We start from the raw sequence: 21,735 nt of genomic DNA on the forward strand, positions 1-21,735 counted from the left end.
ATTATATTTTTTTAATCATATTGTTTCAGATTCAATTTCATATATTAAAAATAGATAAATATTAATATTATATAACAATTTGATGGGACAAGTTAAGTTTTTTTTATATAATTATGGTCTTATGCGGGTTAAGTTATCAAAGCATGCAAGATAGTAGAATTAAATTATTTCAAAATTAGTAAATATTTATATTATAAAGTAATATAAACGGGCGGGTTAGAATTATGGTTTTATAATCATGATCTTTTTCGGATTAATAAAATGAGCGAGTTAGAAATATATTTTTATAATAATGGTCACTTTTTGATTAATAAAATAACCGATTAAAATTATGTTTTTATGATATGGTAGTCATAATAATACTGAAAAACAAAATTATATCTAAACACAATTTTTTTTTATATCACTTATTAGAAAATTATATTTATAAATAAAACATAAATTAGATTATAAATTTTTGATTAAACAAAATTCTCGTGCGAATACACGGAATTAAATCTAGTATGCTATTAAAAATTAACTATAAATTCATAATTTATTATAACTTAACTGTAAAATTCATAATTCAGAATCAACTATCAATTATTCAATTAATATCTAATAACTTCCAGTTTTATTAAATCACTGCTTCTACTCTGCTACAACTCTATAATATGCACTGCCAATCAAGGCCTCAATATATTACCACAAAACATCATAGACACATCATAAGACAAAACAACTATATTCACTATTTTACACATTTTACACACCACAATTTTTAACAGCTCCTAGATTTTTAACCACCGGAAGATATATTACATGCGTATAGAATATATAGTTGACGTATACAACTTATTGCAAACATGCATATAAAACGTGTTGTAAACGTGTACAATACAGTCTAGACGGCTTGCAATATAAATTATTGTGTATAAACATCTAAACGTTTACAGAAACGATAGGCCTATTGGCTACGAGGTGAAAACTCCGTATATAAGAGTAAAAGTAAGATAAAATTTCGCAAGAAGAATATAGGAATGAATTTTCGCAGGAAAATTAAGACAAGTGTCATGAACGTGTCAATCGATAAACGAGAAGGCATATAATCGATACCAGATTCGACGTACCAAATTAATAAATGTCAAATCTTATTTTATTTTTGCTCTGGCAGTTACACTCTTCTTCACTACTGCAAAAACTCTTTTTTTCTTTTTCTCTTAAATAAAATAAATATTACTCGCATGCATGCACATATATATATATATATATACACATACACACATCACCATTGTAAACTCCGCCTCATCTTCATTTTAAAAGTATCTCCTAAGCTCCAGTTTCCACTGACAAAATACTGCTCGTCTCCTATAATATTTTTCTTTCTTCTTCTGATATTATTGTTTCCAGGTAACAAAAACTATCTCTATTTATATTACTTTTTAAAAATTTGCGATAATGCAAATTTGGCTCACGATTCTTATCCAATATGTTTCCATAATTAGGCTTTATCTTGATTTGTATTTTCATTTTTTACATAGGAAAAAATTTTAGCTGGTTAATTAGTTACAAACCCTCACATTCTTTAATGAAATTAATATTAATATTATTGAAAAACTAATTTTGTTCGCTTATTGGAAATTTAGAATCTCTGATTGAATGCATGTTGACATTTGAAGATTTTTAGGTCTTAGAACGATGTCGGTTTTCGAATCAGAGACTTCAACCTTCCACGTTTTCAACCCCCAAGTTCAAACGCAACCCCAGACGCAAACGCAACTGCAAACGTATATGCAAGAAACTGCGGTAGAGGAGAACGCACCAGTAGGCAGACAGAACTCAATCTTGTCGCTGACTCTTGATGAGATTCAGATGAAAAGCGGCAAGAGCGTCGGAGCAATGAACATGGACGAGTTCCTCGCGAACTTGTGGACGACCGTCGAGGACAACGACAACGGAGGTGGTGGGGTCCACAACGACGGAGAGAAACCGACCGTATTGCCACGCCAAGGGTCGTTGTCAGTTCCCGTACCTTTGTGCAAGAAAACCGTCGACGAGGTTTGGTTCGAGATTCAAAACGGTGTACAACAACAACAACCGCCGTCGTCAACATCCGGTCAAAACTCCGACGAAGGAATCCATCGGCAACGAACCCTCGGTGAGATTACGCTAGAGGATTTTCTTGTTAAGGCCGGAGTTGTACAAGAACCGTTGAAGACGACGATGAGGATGGCGAGTTCTGATTTAGGTTATAACCCGGAGTTTGGAGTTGGTTTACATTGTCAAACCCAAAACAATTATGGTGAGAACCGCTCACTTTACAATGAAAACCGGTCGTTTTACTCGGTATTGGGGGAATCGTCACACTCTATGACCGGAAATGGTAGGAGCAATCAGTATTTAACCGGTTTAGATGCTTTTCGGATAAAGAAACGGATAATTGACGGTCCACCGGAAATTTTGATGGAGCGGAGACAGCGGCGGATGATTAAAAACCGCGAATCTGCGGCTCGGTCTCGAGCCCGGAGACAAGTAAGTGGGAGTTTTGAAATTACGATCTAGATACTATATATAGAAACTTCAATTTTATAAAACAAGCTTATAAGATTTTTGGTCAAATCCGGTTTGTAACTTGAGACTGCATTTCCATTTACTGAATTTTTGGCTTTTGTGCTAATTTCTTTGTTTTACTCTGTAAGGCGTATACTGTGGAATTGGAGTTAGAGTTGAACCAACTCACGGAAGAAAACATGAAGCTGAAGACAATTGTGGTACTTTCTTGATTATGCATTATTGCAAGTTACAACATGTATTAGCTAAACTGTTTTATGGAAAAAGTTTATATTATCCAGTTTCAATTTCTATTTTTAATATTGGTAGGAGGAAAACGAGAAGAAAAGAAGGCAAGAGGTAATACTAATTAAATTTTCATATATGTTATAAGAAAATAATACAAATTTCTTATGTACTAAAACGGTCATCGAAGTGTATATATGGATTATCAAAGATGGAACATTTCTTAATTAATGTGCTAGCTAGTATTGGATTCAAAGTTAATTTTATCGGAGTGCGCATCAGTTTATATTCTAACAAGCGTTATAAAGTGTTTCGTAATGTAACGGATTAACAAATAAATGTGATAACTTTGTTTTGACAAAAAACTTTATTGATAATTAATTAATGCAATGGCCTGCAGGTGATGAATAGAAGCACACAAATTACTAAAGAGAAGAACGGAGACAAATTGAGGAGGATTCGTAGGATGGCTAGTGCCGGGTGGTAGATGAGAGTTTTCGTAATTACATATATATACACATATATATATATATAAGTTATTTTAAGGCAAAGGTGGAATTTGTATATAAGATCATCTTCTTTTTGTCATCAAATATCTATACTATTAATTGGAATCATTCAAGGAAAATATGTTTGATTGACGTGTTATTTATGTTATTAAAATTTTATTTTATAATAAGAGAGTTTTTTTTCATGTGAACAGCAGGAAAAAAACTAAACTAAATTAATAAATTAAGTAATTTATATATAATAAACTAATAAAAAACAAAAAAATGCTAATGCTTTTATAATTATTCGTTTTTATCAAGAATAAGAGTAAAAACTGGAAAGCAATTATAAAATTCAAAAATCGATTTAAAAAAAGAAAAATAAGAAAGATAACCTGAACAACAGAGGAACAAAACTGAGGTTGCCCCCTAAATTACGCCATTTTCTATGGCAAGTTCAACAACAAAAGAATTAAATGTGATACGCAATGCACTCGATGTGGGGCAGAGGAGGAAACGATCAATCATGTTTTATTTGAATGTCCACCTGCAATGCAGATGTGAGCTTTGTCACAGATCCCAATACCTACGGAATTTTCCCAGGAAGATCTATTTATGGAAATTTGGATTATTTGTTTTGGCGTACACCAACAAGAACTTCTAATGAATCATATCCATAGATAGTATGGTACATTTGGAAAGCAAGAAATGACAAACTGTTCTCAAACATAGACAGGGATCCACGATTAACGCTTAAATTAGCAGAAACAGAAAGCCTTTTATGGATTCAGACACATAAATTGGTAACTGAAACGGAAATACACCATCCTCAATTACCATTATTCCCGACCTCCTTTAATAATGGATGGTGTTCGGCGGATGGTTCTTGGAAGGAGACGGATAAAAAATCAGGTATAGGATGGTATTATAGGAGCGAGGAATCCAACGAGACCATAATGGGGGCACAAAATTTACGACGCAGCTTATCTCCTTTACATGTAGAAGTAAAGACACTATTATGGGCAATGTTGTGCGTGATTGAAAATCAGCGAAGAGAAGTAGTTTTTGCAACAGACTGTTCTGATGGTGTCAGCACCAACGGAATGGCCAGCATTTGCACTACAATTGGGGGAAATCCAGAAATTCAGAGAGAAGTTCCTTTTTTTCAAACTGATCCACATACCACGAGCGAAGAACAACAAGGCGGACGCATTGGCTCACAGCGCTAGAGTCTATCCAAGGAATGTGATTTATGTGAACTCATCTCCACCGGTTTAGTTAACACCTTTGGTTTAGGAGAAGAGGCTGTTGACAAAAAAAAAAAAGAATTATCAAAATATAAAGAAGAGGATGCAGATGAAAACAAAATAAAAAAAATGAAAAAAATTTGAAAAAAAAATAAAGAAGAAAAAGTATAAGTCGAAAATGATGAAAAAAAAATGAAAAAAGAAAAGATAAAGAAAAACACAAAACTAATGAACAATGGTTGAAAAATACGAAAACAAAAACAATGAAAATAAAAAAGAAAACCAAAAAAAAAAGATAACAAACTATAAAAATATAAAGATAACAAGAAATTTTATTTAAGATAAAAATATAAAGATGAAGAATGAATCTTATTTGAGATACTAGATTTTTCTTCACCTGTTCTGAATTAAAGATGTTTTAAAATTGTGCATACAGATTACGAAAGTATTTAATTTTTATATATATTTTATATTAGAACCTGATTTATTACACATATAAATATAATTTAATTAATGATAAAATAATCTGCAAAATATAAATAATTAAAAGTAATAAATAATAAATTAATTTATATAGGTTTAGGATAACATCACTTATTTAAAATTTGTTTTTTATAATATCATTTAATTCAGAACAGAAAATCTTAATTAAGTAATTAATTTTTATTAAAATATTGGTTTTTCATTTAAATACCCAGTTGAAAATTTTTACCAATGGAGATGCTCTGACATTACAAATTTAGTCAATTTAGTTAATTGTTCATTTTAAATATTATAGATTTGTCCAATAATCTATTATATTAAAACAGAAGCACTTTTAGTGTTTGTTTCCAAACACAAAGTTTTTAAATTTTTTTTTTATAGATATAAATTTAATTCCGAAATTAGATATTAATTTAGATAACTAAAAATTTTCTTAAATATAGGTTATATCTATAGTCTATAGCTATTAATTTGAATAGACTTCCTTAAATATATGTTAGATTTAATTTTTTTTTCTATTATCCAACTATTACAATCACATTTGGTCTATCATAGAAGTGGTTCCATTTTCGACCGGCTCGGTATAATCGATTTGAGAAAAAATAACTCCTCTTGTTCGAGCTCCTTTTGCAAGACTATCCGCGCGGACATTTTGAATTCTCGGAATATGGGATAAGGTGAACTCTGAGAAGCTCTAGTGAAGTATACAGAAAGATTCCAACTGTGTCATAAAAGATGGCCAATAAACTGGTGATTCACACATACTCACAAGGTCTGAACAGTCGGTCTGAATATGCACTAAAGTCATATGTCTTTCTCTCAGGCATGACATAGCCCATAAAAGGCAATCCATCTCGGCGTGAAAAGCCGAGAGGCTTCTACGACATCCTTGTAGTGCAAAAATCTCATTCCCTCTGCCATCCTCAAAACTCCACCCAAGGCCGCTAACCTGTCCGTGATTGATCCAAGAAGCATCAATCCGGCTTATCGGGATTTGCAGTACCTCGGGTAGCGATATCAGGGCCGGAGGGGGGGGGGGGGGGGGCAATGCCTCAACGTGAGCGTCATCGTCGTCTTCAGGATGGTTTGCTAATCTCCAACTTTCCGTTTTCCACCTTTGCGTGGATGAAGGTGTCTTCCGGGAAATTTCTTTCCCGTTGAAGATTTTCTCGCTCCTTGCTTTCCAAATAAACCATAGGATCCAAGGATATACATCCTTTTGAGGATCTGTCATGCCTTGCTCTTTTGTTTTCTAAAAGAGAAAACTCATATTTTGATAAATAGATGTACTCAGAAAGACACCCAGAAGGGATGGAAAGTCCGATAACGCCCAGACTTGTAAGGGCGGGGGACATAAAAACAGTAGATGGTTTATAGACTCATCAGGATCTCCACAGTGAGAGCAGCGTTTGTCTGAGCCCATATGTCAGTAGGTGAGGTTCTGGCATGTAGCAACGCACCCTGATAAAAATTACCACATAAAGTGTTTCAGATTAGATTTAATTTAACATTTGAAATTTAAAATAAAATTTTCAGAATAACACATATGATTAACAAATATCTTATTATATTTTTTTAATCATATTCTATCAGATTAAAATTTCACATATTGAAAATAGATATTAATATTATATAATAATTTGATAGGACAAGTTAAGTTTTTTTTTATAATTATGGTCTTATGCGTGTTATGTTATCAAAGCATGCAAGATATTAGGAGAAAATTATTTCAAAATTAGTAAATATTTATATTATAAAATAATATAAACGGGCGGGTTAGAATTATGGTTTCATAATCATGGTCTTTTCGGATTAATAAAATGAGCGAGTTAGAAATATATTTTTATAATAACGGTCACTTTTTGATTAATAAAATAACCGGGTTAAAACTATGTTTTTTTGATCATGGTGGTCATAATAATACTGAAATTTTTTTTTTAAAAAAATTATAACTATGCACAATTTTTTTTATATCATTTATTAAAAATTATATTTATTAAGAAAACATAAATTAGATTACAAATTTTGATTAAAACAAATTTCTCGTGCGGATGCACGGGGTAAAATCTAGTTTTACAATTAAGAAAGAGACATGTTGTTTGTTTAGGGGATTTTCGGTCCTCCGCTAGGAACAAGCCTTCTGCAAAACAGGAAAGTCGTCAGAGCCTGAAAAACATGATGGAAGTGTGATTTTTGAAGACACTCCGACGCTCAAGTCAGAAAATAGCTTGAAAAAGACCACAATATAGCTGTTCGGAGAGCGGAAAGGAATCAGAAAACTTTGTAAAGGAAAATGGGCAAAGAATCCTTGAGAAAAGTAGGATATGCTTGGGCCTTGAAATAAGAATGGGCTTTTTGCGGTAAAAAGAGAGAAAAGGAAAGTTTAAGAGTAAATGAGCTCTACGGTTTAAGAACCACCGTGGAGAAGAACCGAAGTAAAAATAACCGGAAAGATGGCCGGAATGGTGTAGAAAGCCTGGACTTAAGAACCACAAGTATCTAGAGTGATATCGTGAGGATTAAGTTGGCTAAAAGTGTGAGCCCATTTCTGTGGGAAAGAGTAAAATATTTATAGGGAATTACCTGACCCGGGTTAGTAGACCAGGTTGGCCCATGGATGGCGGTTCGGGTAGATCGGCCCATGATCCGACCCGATTGGGTTGAAATCTTGTGATGGTCTCACACTTTTGATGGTCTCACCAACTTTCTTTGGCATGTTATGCTTGCAATGAGACCGTCTCTTAGCGCTTCTCTTTCATTTTTAGTGTACGAGTTGGGTCGGCGGCTCAGACGTGGTATGGCTCTTCGCTGAAGCTCTGGTTTTCCCTCTGGCTCCTGCGAAAAGTCACTATCACCTGACACACGTAAGGAAGACACATTAAATACCTTTCTCGTGGGCTTGGTAAGGGTATGGGCAATCAAATCAGAGTAAGACATATTCCTATTGTCGAATGAAGGGAAACTTGAATAATATTCCCGCCCAAACGAATCACTCATACTATGCCTGGATCCCTCGATACTGAGACCGGGTTGTCGTGGATGGAAGATTTTGCTCTCCGGGTACTGATAATATCGTATTTTGACCACTTTTATATCGATTTTGTAAATGCTTTTCAAATGTTTTATTTATTTTAAGTGTTTTTATTATTTTTTATAGTATTTGTAGTTACAAAACTCTTTTCAGGTAATTAAGGCAAAAGGAGTGCATTTTGGAGCAAAATATCATTTTGGATAAATTCATACCGTCAGAAGTTTTACATCCGATGAATCTTTCACCGTCTGATCATCCCCGAAATTGGACCTTATATAAAGGAGACAACTAGCTTTCATATGAAATTGGTTTGGAAACAATCCAATAGTTAGATCTCCGGATATCTTTGATGCACGGAAGACTTGTTTTGAAGTCTCTCGAAGGAAGCAAGCGCAAAATGAAGATTCAACCTCACAAGCCAATCCTCGCGGGTCCATGCTCCAAGACCACGGAGAACACACTCTTGGCCACGGTTAGGACTCTCTCGCACGGCCAAACCGCAATCCACAACGGGTGGAAGCCTCGCGACTAGGACCGACTAAAAGGCTGGCCCAAGACCCCGTTTCAAGCCCAATTCGTCTTCTCTTCAAAAAACCCTAAGGAAGACTGGAGACAGTTGAAGACCTATAAATATGTATCTTATCAGACCTATTTCTGTGTGCCTCAGAAGAATCTCTTTCGGGAGTGATATAAGATTGGAATCACACCAAGTCTTATAATTCATAAGGTTGTCAAAGACAACAAGCTTTGTTGGCGGAAGGTGGAAGAGATGGTAGAGATGGCGCGATGATAGGATGATTGACTCACTCAATCTGCTGATGATAGACTCTCTCTATCAAGTGATCGAACAAACTACTTGAATCACACAAATAGTTTAATCCAAGAATTCTAATGAACAATGTGAATCACACACAATATTCAAAAGAAATAACTCTTGCAAAGAACTCTCTTTGAAGAAAAACGAAAATGCTTTATTACTTTAAGATTGAATGGTGATTTGTACAAATGATATAATGAGCTTTATATAGAGCTCTTACAACGTTCTAAAGTCTAAAAAGAAGAAAAGAAATCTTAGCAATAAGAGAATATAGCCGTTGGAGCTATTATGGCGAGAATCGGCCAAAGTAGAGAAAGTGATGTAGCCTTTGTATCTGGACGGTTTGAGGGGATAGGTGAGCTTCTCTGGCACATTAGTTTCTTCATAAAACACGTCCAAGTCGTAGCATTTAAGAGAAAAGAGCCGTTGGTGAGATATTCCTCCAAGTGTGAATGCATCCGGAAAAGGAAAGTGTACAAATATGAGGATCCGCCTGATCCTGTGGTTTCTGGAGCATGGTAAGACGTTTGTAGACTCCTCTAAATGTATAAGAAACTCTCCTGGTCGCCAAAATCGGGTTTGTAAGAGATTGAACCCGTCAGTCTTCATACTTTCTTTAAACGGCTCCGGTTGGCTTAATTGAGAACTCAATTGGATCCGCCTGATCCAATGCATGTTGGTGCACTTTAGGATGTTGTAGAAAGCTTCTAGAAGTAACTCAGAGTCTCCTGGTCGCAACTGATATGTTTGAAGTCTCCAAAACCCGGAAGGTTCCAAATAAGGCTAGTGGAGGATCCATTGGTTTAAAGATTGAATATCTCCTAAACCAAAATCGATATCGGTCTGATTCCAATTCTCTGTGATTCTTTGATGAGTCAAGATTCTAGAACAAGTCGGTTTACAGCTTAATTCCTCTTGGTTTAGTCTGAATTCTCCAATTAAGGCGGATATGTCCAAATCGGGTAGGTTGAGGATCACCTGATTTACAAACTTAATAACTCCTTCATCTGAACTCCAATTGGACTGATTCCAATTCGAGGCGTGCTCTGGCTGAGCTAGGAAGGTAATCCAAGTAGTATTTGGGCTGTAACACTTGTTCTTGGACTTCATTTGGCCTGAACAAGGCTCGTGGCTCTTTTTGGGCTGAGCAGAATCTTCAATAGATTGGTTGCCTCTTCTTTGGTTTGGTCTGGTTAAGATTGAGTGATCTAATGGCTTCTTGGTGATGGGATAGGAGTCTAGAGAAAACAAATTAATGACAGTTGTCTCCCCTTCGCCATTAACTTGTTCAACAAGGGAGATCGTCTCTCCTTTACCCTTGGGTAGACTCTTATGTCCGTTGCACCTAGTTTTTCCAAGTGTTGGGATCATCATGAGTCGTCTTGATGGGTTGATGTCCGCATCATACCCTCCCTCTTTAAAAAGTTTCGTCCTCGAAACTAGTTCACCTGCCCAAAGATAGAGCAAATTAGTATCATGGTAAAGATGTGAGTCTAGAAATTTACTTTGGGTTATTTCTCCATCTCGGTTCAGGTGGGTTTGCTTTGGATTTTCTGGTGGTTCTTCTTTGATCAGTAAATAGGAAATGAATCCTCTCAAAGGTTTGTTGTTGATTTTCTTTGGCAGCAAGGTAGTCGTCTTTATGAAAACTTCATTTTCACGTCGTGTTTCTCCATTAAATTTTTGCGGTTCGCTCTTTTGTAATGTCTTTCCTGTACCTGCAAGATCCTTGACACCTTTGAAAAAAGACAAGTGTGTTATAGCAGTCATTGTATTTCTAGAAACAGAGAAACGTGATTCAGGTTGGACCATTTTATTAACTTTATCTGAAGCAACAAGTTGGTCACAGATTTGCTGTTTAAAACAAGGAATGGGTGCTGTAACTTTCTCACAAGTCTCTGGATATAGCAAATTCATTATCACATATTTATAATGATCAGAAATTAATGAGAAAAATGTGTTACTTACCTGATCAGAACTGTCGATTAGTTCTGTTCCTTTTGTTGTCATGACATTTGGATTCAATGTAGGATCTGGTGGCTCATCTTGGATCGGAGTGAAGCTAGTGACAACTTCATATTTTTCAGTGGTAGGCTGGCACGTCTTGATCTCTTCATAGTGATGCTCTCCACGATTTAAACCTGCATCAATAACCCTTGGCAGAGACAAGCACATCATATCTGAATTGGAAACTTTAAAATGCAACTCCTCTTTCTCTACTTCTTTGACATCTTTTTTTGTCTGATCAATTGACGAGGTAGTTTCTAATTCTCTAGATGGGCACGTCTTAGCAAAATGTCCTCTCTTATGACACCTATAACAGATTGTGGTATTTATCTTAAGAGTTTTAGAAGACTTAATTGCTTTGCTTTGCCTTGTGGCTCAAGTGTCGGTTTTGTGCTTCCCTTGTGAGCTATGATTGGTGGATTTGGATTTGGTTCAACTTCTGTGGTTTCCACTGGTTTCTCAGCCTTTGACTTCTTTCCAAAAGTGTTTTGAGATACTTTACTTGGCTCAGAACAGCAAGCTTTCTTTGACTTAGAAACAGGCTGCGGTTTTGGTGTAGACATCCACCTCTTTGTAGCTGTTTGGAACATTAGCCTCTTGGGAATGTAGCTGCGGTTGTGGGACTTCTGTACAAACTCTCTGTATATACGCTGCTTGAGATTACCCCAAGTGATGGTAGAATTATTATAACTGGCCACAACTTCTTCTTGTTCCCACCATTTAGTAGCTTCTCCAACAAGTGAGTCAAGTGCATATGAAAGTCTCTGATCCTTAGGGATGTTTTGTGACCTCATCATGTACTCCATTTCGCTCTCCCACTGTAGGTAAGCTTCTGGTCCTTGTTCATGACCTGAAAAATAGATGTGGCGTGGCTCACAATCTGCCTCATCATATGTTGCTGTATCGTATGGCTCGTCTAGAGGGATGTTGTTGACACTGGCTTCGTTTGGATATTTGTCCTCCTCTTCAAACTTTGTTTCTCCAACCAAAGTATCTTCTGGATCTGCCTAATGGCTCCATTGGTCGTCATCAACATGGTCACCATCTCCTGAACTGATTTCAGAATCAGTTTCTTCTCTCCAAGTATCTTCTTCATGATCTTCTGCTAGATCGCTTTCAGTCTCTTCACACCAAGGCTTTTGGTATAGTTCGTCTTTCGGATGTTGTTCTCCTTCATGGGTGAGGAGGTCTCCACGTCCTGGTTCACCTTCATGGTCTTCTAAACTTATTTGAGTCTCAGTCTCGTCTCCCCATGAACTATCTTCTCCAAAATCACCTTCTTGGTCGGTTTCTTCTTCTCTAGACCAATTCAATTGATTGGCATTGTTTCTTCTGTAATCTGGTGGTTCAGGATCAGCTCCTTCACCATCTCTTTCGTCTCCATAGCTTGAATAATCATCTCCTGGCCATGGTGGGGATTCATAATCAGCTTCTTCATCGGACCACCATCCTTGGATTGAATCACCATATTTGTCTTCATTGAATCCTATGGACTCATCTTCTTCACTAGAATCCATGGTGGCTGCTCCGCTAATAACAAAAAGGAAAATCTTTAATTTCTTTTTTTTTAATGAAAAAAATACAAAACTAAGAAATGAAACAAATCAATAGGACAATTTTTTTTTTGTTTTTTTTTTATAAAAAATTCAAACAACAATGAGTAAACTAACAAATGAAAGATTGCTGAATTAATTTTTTTTATGGGGTTTTCTGAGATTAAAATCGACAAAGACCTTTTTATGGCTTTTAGATTTATCAAAACAGTAGCAAAACAAATCGAACAATTTTTCTTTATAAATTTTTTTTTTAATAATGAATCAAAATAATGGAAACAGAACAAAAACACTTTTTTTTTGTGGATTTTCGATTTATGATGAAACAAAGACTGAAATGAAATAACAGAAAGCAAAAGACAAAGAACAAAAGCACCTTGATAGGAACTTGTGCTCTGATACCCAATGATATAAGATTGGAATCACACCAAGTCTTATAATTCACAAGGTTGTCAAAGACAACAAGTGTTGTTGGCGGAAGGTGGAATAGATGGTAGAGATGGCGCGATGATAGGATGATTGACTCACTCAATCTGCTGATGATAGACTCTCTCTATCAAGTGATCGAACAAACTACTTGAATCACACAAATAGTTTAATCCAAGAATTCTAATGAACAATGTGAATCACACACAATATTCAAAAGAAATAACTCTTGCAAAGAACTCTCTTTGAAGAAAAACGAAAATGCTTTATTACTTTAAGATTGAATGGTGATTTGCACAAATGATATAATGAGCTTTTTATAGAGCTCTTACAACGTTCTAAAGTCTAAAAAGAAGAAAAGAAATCTTAGCAATAAGAGAATATAGCCGTTGGAGCTATTATGGCGAGAATCGGCCAAAGTAGAGGAAGTGATGTATCCTTTGTATCTGGACAGTTTGAGGGGATAGGTGAGCTTCTCTGGCACATTAGTTTCTTCATAAAACACGTCTAAGTCGTAGCATTCAAGAGAAAAGAGCCGTTGGTGAGATATTCCTCCAAGTGTGAATGCATCCGGAAAAGGAAAGTGTACAAATATGAGGATCCGCCTGATCCTGTGGTTTCTGGAGCATGGTAAGACGTTTGTAGACTCCTCAATGTATAAGAAACTCTCCTGGTCGCCAAAATCGGGTTTGTAAGAGATTGAACCCGTCAGTCTTCATACTTTCCTTAAACGCCTCCGGTTGGCTTAATTGAGAACTCAATTGGATCCGCCTGATCCAATACATGTTGGTGCACCTTAGGATGTTGTAGAAAGCTTCTAGAAGTAACTCAGAGTCTCCTGGGCGCCACTGATATGTTTGAAGTCTCCAAAATCCGGAAGGTTCCAAATAAGGCTAGTGGAGGATCCATTGGTTTAAAGATTGAATATCTCCTAAACCAAAATCGATATCGGTCTGATTCCAATTCTCTGTGATTCTTTGATGAGTCAAGATTCCAGAACAGGTCGTTTTACAGCTTAATTCCTCTTGGTTTAGTCTGAATTCTCCAATTAAGGCGGATATGTCCAAATCGGGTAAGTTGAGGATCACCTGATTTATAAACTTAATAACTCCTTCATCTGAACTCAAATTGGACTGATTCCACTTCGAGGCGTGCTCTGGCTGAGCTAGGAAGGTAATACAAGTGGTAGTTGGGCTGTAACACTTGTTATTGGACTTCATTTGGCCTGAACAAGGCTCGTGGCTCTTTTTGGGCTGAGCAGAATCTTCAATAGATTGGTTGCCTCTTCTTTGGTTTGGTCCGGTTAAGATTGAGTGATCTAATGGCTTCTTGGTGATGGGATAGGAGTCTAGAGAGAACAAATTAATGACAGTCGTCTCTCCTTCGCCATTAACTTGTTCAACAAGGGAGATCGTCTCTCTTTTACCCTTGGCTAGACTCTCATGTCTGTTGCACATAGTTCTTCCAAGTGTTTGGATCATCATGAGTGGTCTTGATAGGATGATGTCCCAATCCACAATGGGTGGAAGCCTCGCGACCAGGACCGACTAAAAGGCTGGCCCAAGACCCCATTTCAGGCCCAATTCGTCTTCTCTTCAAAAAACCCTAAGGAAGACTAGAGACAGTTGAAGACCTATAAATATGTATCTTATCAGACCTATTTCCGTGTGCCTCAGAAGAATCCTTTTCGGGAGCCACCAAATTTAATTTCTTTTTAGAGGTTTTATGTGTTTATGTTCTTACTTCTTAGTTTAGGGAGATAGAGATTTCTCTTTAACCCTCATATGTTCTACTTTTACTTTATGCAATCTTTAAGTTTAGATTTTACTTTTCTGTCTTTCAATTTTGTTTTTACCTTCTTCATATTCGATTAGTTGTTTAAATGATTTGAAGAGAAGTTTTCTCCGAGCCTAGATCTCGAAATCGAGATGTTTCTTCTTCTTCTCCTTGGCTCTTTTTCTCTACTTCTTTCTTTTAATTACTTTATGCACGTTTTGGAATAACGGGGTATAATTTTAAAGGCTCCATCGAAGGGATCCGAATATGTTCGGTAGGGATCTTCGCGAGATAAACCAAGCCGAATTCTAGAAATCTTTCTTCTAAGCTTTTACTTAAAGCATGGATTTAGCGTCGCGAACTAGAGACTGATCTTGACACTTAGTGTTGCGAGAGTTTTCATTCGGTACCAGATCTAGCTTGAGAAGAGAGATTCTACCATAGGAGTGAAAACCTACCTATGGGTGAGTTGTGTTGACAAGTCTTGTGCAAGTTCCTGCGTCTTCTCCCTTCCAGGGCCAGAGTAGAAACCTACTGGTCAGGGTTGCAAGACCATGAAATTAGCGTAGTCATACCATCATGGCTCGAGTTCTAAGAATTTACTAGGATCAATTTTAAGAGCTTTGTTTTGCGCGTTTTGAATCGATCATATCCCGTAGGCATCTTTTATATTCAACATCGATTTATTCACTTCTAGTTTAGTTTTAAAACCCTTTTTAAATTCCTTATACATATATAGAAATCGTGACAACCTATCCAAAACCCCGTTTTTCATCTTAGACTTCGTTTACTATAATTCTGGTTCTATGATTGCGATTGTAAATGGGTTTTGTTGTTTTTCGTTTTACTAAGCTTCAGGTTTTAAATTTATAACCCCTAAATGTCTGCAAGTGCACAGATCTGCGCTGTAGTACTTAGGGTATTGATCCACAGAGACTTAGTTGTTTCAGTACGAATTCACGGCAATGCTTAAATCAGACTAGAACTAAACAATTTGGGTTTTGGTTTTGGATTTTGGTTGTCACTAAATCTAAACTAGAAAGCTAAACAAGTAAAAGCAAATAAAAACGAAAGCAATGAAAGACAAACGTTGGGCATCAAGGGGAATTCGCAGGGATTCATGGACTAGGCTATGTCGATTTTAAACAAGTGATAAAGGTAATCAACTACGTATGTTCTAGAACTCGAGGCATGGAAGTATGAATAGCCTACTTTCGCAGCACTAAACAACTATCTCTCGCAACCCTGATCAGTAGGTTTCCACTCTGATCCTGGAAGGGAGAAGATGCAATAGCAGAACAATACTCATCAACATTCACAACTCAACTACAGGTAGGTTTCCACTCCTATAGAAGATTTGCTCGTTTCACCCTAGTTCAGACAATCAATGAAAGCTTTCGCAACATATCATATCAGATCGGCTTCTAAGTGACCAGCAAAGAATCACACAGTAACATTAAAGGCAAACGAAGAACATCTAGAAGATTAATAATCCTAAATCTATCGATTCATAAGCAAAGTTACATGAAATTCCCTTTGAACAATCCCTTTAAACCCAACTAGGTAACTACTCAAACATATTGTAACAAAGCATCATAGAGTATTGAAAGTTGCAGGAAATTAAAGAGAACAAGGAAGAGAAACGAAGAACAGAGAAGCAGACGGAGGCGCGATGATTGCACTCCAGCGGCGGCTCCTACTTCTTCGAAGACGGCGGCTCCTCCTTAGGGTTACACGAAAATCTCTCTCTCTCGAAGTATGTGTTTCGCTCTTTGTCCCCCTCTTTAGAATGACCTAAAGAGGGTACTTATAGCTTCTGGAGCGGTCCTAGACACTTAGGGCTTCAAAAATAACGAAAAGAATTGATCTGGGCTTTAATTAAGTCGTCTGGAAAGTGAACGACCAAGTTCCGCGGTCGCGGTGGCTCTACCCGCGGGAAAATGGGTGTTGGCCGCGGTCCCGGCTAATGCTCTCTTCCGGAACTGCATTTTCTGTCATTCTTGCATCGGGAGTATCTGAAGATCTAACCGTTGGATTGTCTCCATACCAAGTGCATTAGAAAGCTGGTTGGATCGTCTATGTTGTCTCAAATTTTGGGGGGTGATCGGACGGTGAGAAGGTCTTCATCGCTTGTCATACTTCTGACGGTCTGCATTTATCCAAAATTGCTCATTTGTTCCAAATTGCATATCTTTTGCCCAAGTTTCCTGTAAAGTCTTTTGAAACTCTAAAACATTGAAAATACTTTAAAAACCATTGAAAACATAGTTAAAACACCTGCATAAGATACAATTATGATCCATAAAAGTGGTCAAAATACGGTGTTATCATTCTAAGGTTCTGCAGGTAAAGCGTGGATTCTCTATGGATCGTTATCCTAAGTACTACAACGCAATGTTGTGCACTTGCAGATATCTAGGGTTATAAATTTAAAACATGAAGCCGTAAAGTGTAAATCCTAGGAAGCATCAAGCTTTTAGCGCCGTTGCCAGGGAATCCAATCGTCTTCACCTGCACAATCTCAGAGGTTAGTAAATCGACTTTAAGACAACTGTTTCTTACTAATTTGTGGTTTTGTTTTTTCTTTGTTTCAGATCTTTTATATGAAAAAAATGGTGTCCAACCCGCGGTTGTGCTTGGCTGACCCGCGGTCGTGCGTGGTCGACCCGCGGTTGTGCCTGGTCGATCTGCGGTCGTACCAGCTAGACCGCGGTGATTTCTGCTCGACCTGCAATGAATTTTCTTATCCTGGATCAATTGCATGATGAATTCAATCCATTACTCTTTACACCTTCGACTATCCACCACCCCATTACCATCACCACACCACCATACCATCCCCGAGACATCCAGGTAAGTTTTCTCTTTCTTTATCTTTTCAAATCATTACATACTCTATTTCTCATCCTTACTCTGATTTATTTCACATCCCGGCAAAATGTGATTTAAGTCTGGGGGAGAATTTCACCCCTTTCTAACAACATTTCTTTCATGAGTCTTTGCATTAAAAAAAAATGATCTATTTTTCAAAGTGTTTTCAAAGTATAAATATGTTTTGAGGGAATTATGACAAAAATATATGATGATTACCAATCTGTATGCTTCTACACTATGCATGATAACTCTTTTGTGGTTTAGTACTAGACTAAGTGATAGCTAGAGTACTTGCAATACTAACTCCCACCAGAGGACTTGTATTCATGGAGATTTTTTCTGACAATATATACTAGCTCATTTTATTTGGACTTAACATTGATATTTAATTTTCTCATCATTAAATTTTAGGCAAGCATCATGTTATACATCTAGTACATCTTTTTCCTCATTTTTACCACTCTTTGTTGTCCTAGATGGCAAGTTCATCTTCAACTGGTACCATACCCTTAACCCACAACCTTTATTTTTGAACTTCATGCTTCCTCTCTTTAGTCTATATCAGCAGATATGTGCAAAACGCCGGAGAATGAGGAATGACACAGTTTTCAGTCACTCAAGAGAAGGACTGAATGAAATTAGGAAGGAAGAGTATCAGCAATCTTGAGCCACCTCAGAAAGCTCATTCTTAATGGTAATTTTCGTGCATCTCTAAGACTATATCTGAAGGTATTTCTCCTTTCTAAAAAAAAATTGGAAAAAAGAGAAAGAAAAAGAATAAAAGGAAAGGAAACAAAAGGCTAAAGAGTCTTAGATTGTCGAAATTATTTGGAGCCAAGGAAACTAGTATTCGTTTAAAAATCTAAGTCTGTGGGAATTAATAGGAGAGCCTGAAGGAGAAAACTAGAGATCTTATGGCAAGAAGAACATGACTGAAAACTGTGGATATCAACTGCTTCATCCTCTCTTGCTGTTTTGCATAATATCTGGTTCTTTAGAAATTAAGGTAACACTAAACACATCAAACCACACACCTAAAAAGCCATTTGAATACCAAGCCTTGATTGCCTTGTTTATTTTTCTTTTGAAGAGAACCATTGAAACTTTTAATGAATGTTAAGAGCTAGTTGACTGGAAGTTAGGTCTAAGTGTCTAGATTCTCGCATGATGGATCAACGGACTAGTTATTCTTGTATTTTGATGAGAATTTTCTAGGCTACACCTGATTGATGCACTATGATTGATTATGGTTTAGAAGTATGGTTTCTGATGATTTTGAGTTCCCTATGATTTCTGTTAAAGGCTTTCCTTAAGCTTGGAACTTGCTTTGTTTGAGGACAAACAAAGGTTTAAGTTTGGGGGAGTTGATAACACCGTATTTTGACCACTTTTATAGATCGATTTTAAATGATTTTCAAATGGTTTTATTTCTTTGTTTTTATTATTTTTTTCTAGTATTTGTAGTTCCAAGACTCTTTTCAGGTAATTAAGGCAAAAAGAGTGCATTTTGGAGCAAAATATCATTTTTAATATATTCAGGCCGTCAAAAGTTTCACATCCGATGAAGATCTTTTCACCGTCTGATCATCCCACAATTGGAACTAATATAAAGGAGACAACTAGCTTTCAAATTAAATTGGTTTGGAAACAATCCAATGGTTAGATCTCCAGATATCTTTGATGCAATGAAGACTTGTTCTGCAGTCTCGCAAAGGAAGCGAGCGCAGAATGAAGATTCAACCTCACAAGCCAATCCCCGCGGGTCCAGGCTCCACTACCGCGGAGAACACACTCTTGGCCATGGTTAGGACTCTCTGGCCGCGGCCAAACCCTAATTCACCACGGGTGGAAGCCTCGCGACCAGGGTCGACTAAAAAGCTGGCAAAATACCCCGTTTCAAATCCAATTCGTCTTCTCTTCAAAGAAAACCCTAAGGACGACTAGAGAGAGTTGAAGACCTATAAATATGTATCTTAGTAAACCTATTTTCGTTTGCCTCAGAAGAATCTCTTTTGGGAGCCACCAAATTTAGTTTTTTTTATAGGATTTTTATGTTTTTATGTTCTTAGTTCTTAGTTTAGGGAGATAGAGATTTCTCTTGAACCCTCTCTATGTTCTAATTTTACTTTATGCAATCTTTAAGTTCAGCTTTTACTTTAATGTCTTTCAATTTCGTTTTTACCTTCTTCATATTAGATTAGTTGTTTAAAGGATCTGAAGAGAAGTTTTCTCTAAGCCTAGATCTCGAAATCAAGATGCTTCCTCTTCATCTCATTGGCTCTTTCTCTCTACTTATTTCTTTTAATTACTTTATGCACGTTTTGGAATAATGAGGTATGAGTTTAAAGGCTCAATCGAAGGGAGCCAAATATGTTTGGTAGGGATATTCGCCAGATAAACCAAGTCAAATTCTAGAAATCTTTCTTCTAAGCATTTACTTAAAGCATAGATCTAGTATCGTGAACTAGAGACTGATCTTGGCACTTAGTGTTGGAAGAGTTTTCATTCGGTACCAGATCTAGCTTGAGAAGAGCGATTCTACCATAGAAGTGGAAACCTACCTATGAGTACTGAATCGTGAATGTTGACGAGTCTTGTGCAAGTTCCTGCGTCTTCTCCCTTCCAGGACCAGAGTGAAAACCTACTGGTCAGGGTTGTTAGAGAGAGTTGGTTATGACCACGACAGTGGCGTAGTCATATCATCGTGGCTCGAGTTCTAAGAATTTATTGGGATCAATTTTAAGAGCTTTGTTTTACGCGATTTGAATCGATCATATCCCATAGATATCCTTTATATTCAACATCGATTTATTCACTTCTAGTTTAGTTTTAAAACGTTTTCTAAATCCCTTTTTAAAATACATATATAGAAATCGTGACAACCTATCTAAAACCCTGTTTTTCGTCTTAGACTTCGTTTACTAATTCTTGTTCTAAAATGCTGCAGGTAAAGCGTGGATTCTCTGTGGATTGATATCCTAAGTACTACAACGCACCGCTGTGCACTTGCAGATATCTAGGGTTATAAATTTAAAACATGAAGTCGCAAAGTATAAACCCTAGGCAGCATCAGGTACCTGCGCGGGTCACTCTTCCTTAGGTCCCAACTCTTCCGGGTCACCGAGCTTAGGTCTAAGAGATAGAGAATGTGACCTCTCCTCCTCCTAACCACTCAGTTTCTGGCTTCCTTGTTCCTGACAGCGTGGTCTGCGCTATTAGACACGAGAAGTCGAGGAACAGGTGGCCTATTGTGTCAGATTTCCTGAATCCAACTGGATTTGAGGTCCAGTGCTATAAGCTTAGGCCGTATTGGGAACTAACCTAATTTAGCCCAGAGGACGTAACTGTAAAATAGCCATGAACGCTATGTGCTAGCACGTGATTCGTCCACGTAGGAAAGATTGAGTTTATCCCCAACATCGTTATTAAAAAAAGGATGTACTATATAACAAAATGATTACATTGTTATTTGTATGCCAAAATTATACATAACATGATAGATGAAAGTGATTTCAATGCAACAATTGCAGTTAGAAATGAAACGTTGTCTCTGTTAGTAATAATAAAAGATGCTAATATATGATTGGGCAATTATATTTAACAAAAAAACTATACTATTGTCTTTTTGGTACTTTTTAATTTTTGCAACTTTTAGACATATTTACTCTTTTAGTATTTTTTAGTTAATTTGAAAAAAATAGGAAAAACTACTTTTTAAATCTTTAAAATTTTGTTTGATTAAAAATATATATATATATTTTTATTTGAGTTGCATTCATAGATTGTTAATGAGAGAAATAAACTAATTAATGATGATGCTTAAATATATTCCCATCGTTGGATAGTTGGAATTTGGAAAGTAACATTTTTTTGTCAACAAAGTAAGACGTTCTGAAGAAAGACCATAATAATTTTTGCTATAACACTAGCCTATCTCAAACTGAACTTCACTCTAGGATCGATATTAACACCAACTTAATTAGGCCAGTCACGGGCCATGGTTAAAAAATCTGAGTCTAATACCACGTTGATTTAAATTTAATGAGTTTATAACTCAAATTTAATTGAGAATGTGACGTCAAAAAAAATTGAGAATGAATGGGTTGACTCATGTTTTATATATAAAACTGTATATCTCATAACACTTCTAATGTAAAATTCCTAATAAATTTCAGACTTTTTTGCCTATAAAGAGAATCAAAAAGCAAAAAAAAAAAAAGTACTGTATTTCGTTTTATAAATTGTAAACGTCAAACAC

General features: G+C 36.4%; 1 protein-coding gene across 2 annotated transcripts; it reads left to right on the forward strand.

Moving 5' to 3' along the window:
* Positions 1 to 1,277: 1,277 nt before the first annotated feature.
* On the forward strand, positions 1,278 to 3,403 carry LOC18021259 (ABSCISIC ACID-INSENSITIVE 5-like protein 1). 2 transcript variants are annotated; one of them, XM_024157955.1, is made up of 5 exons: positions 1,278 to 1,389; positions 1,659 to 2,511; positions 2,679 to 2,750; positions 2,860 to 2,889; positions 3,176 to 3,403. In XM_024157955.1, exons 2-5 carry the CDS (start codon positions 1,678 to 1,680, stop codon positions 3,260 to 3,262), a joined length of 1,023 nt encoding a protein of 340 aa, XP_024013723.1. In that variant the 5' UTR covers positions 1,278 to 1,389; positions 1,659 to 1,677; the 3' UTR covers positions 3,263 to 3,403. The 2 variants fall into 2 exon arrangements, with proteins under 2 accessions (XP_024013723.1, XP_024013724.1); XM_024157956.1 differs by having other exon boundaries at positions 1,315 to 1,389; positions 1,667 to 2,511.
* The last annotated feature ends 18,332 nt before the right edge of the window (positions 3,404 to 21,735 follow it).

The sequence above is a fragment of the Eutrema salsugineum genome, unplaced genomic scaffold (genome assembly GCF_000478725.1).
Source record: "Eutrema salsugineum unplaced genomic scaffold, Eutsalg1_0 scaffold_16, whole genome shotgun sequence".
Lineage (NCBI taxonomy): Eukaryota > Viridiplantae > Streptophyta > Magnoliopsida > Brassicales > Brassicaceae > Eutrema > Eutrema salsugineum.

Bases quoted from the DNA above. Each gene is read 5' to 3' on its own strand.
- LOC18021259 (XM_024157955.1), top strand. From the start codon at position 1,678: ATGTCGGTTTTCGAATCAGAGACTTCAACCTTCCACGTTTTCAACCCC. The intron at 2,512-2,678 runs GTAAGTGGGAGT...TTACTCTGTAAG, and splicing joins GGTCTCGAGCCCGGAGACAA to GCGTATACTGTGGAATTGGA. The intron at 2,890-3,175 runs GTAATACTAATT...AATGGCCTGCAG, and splicing joins AGAAGAAAAGAAGGCAAGAG to GTGATGAATAGAAGCACACA.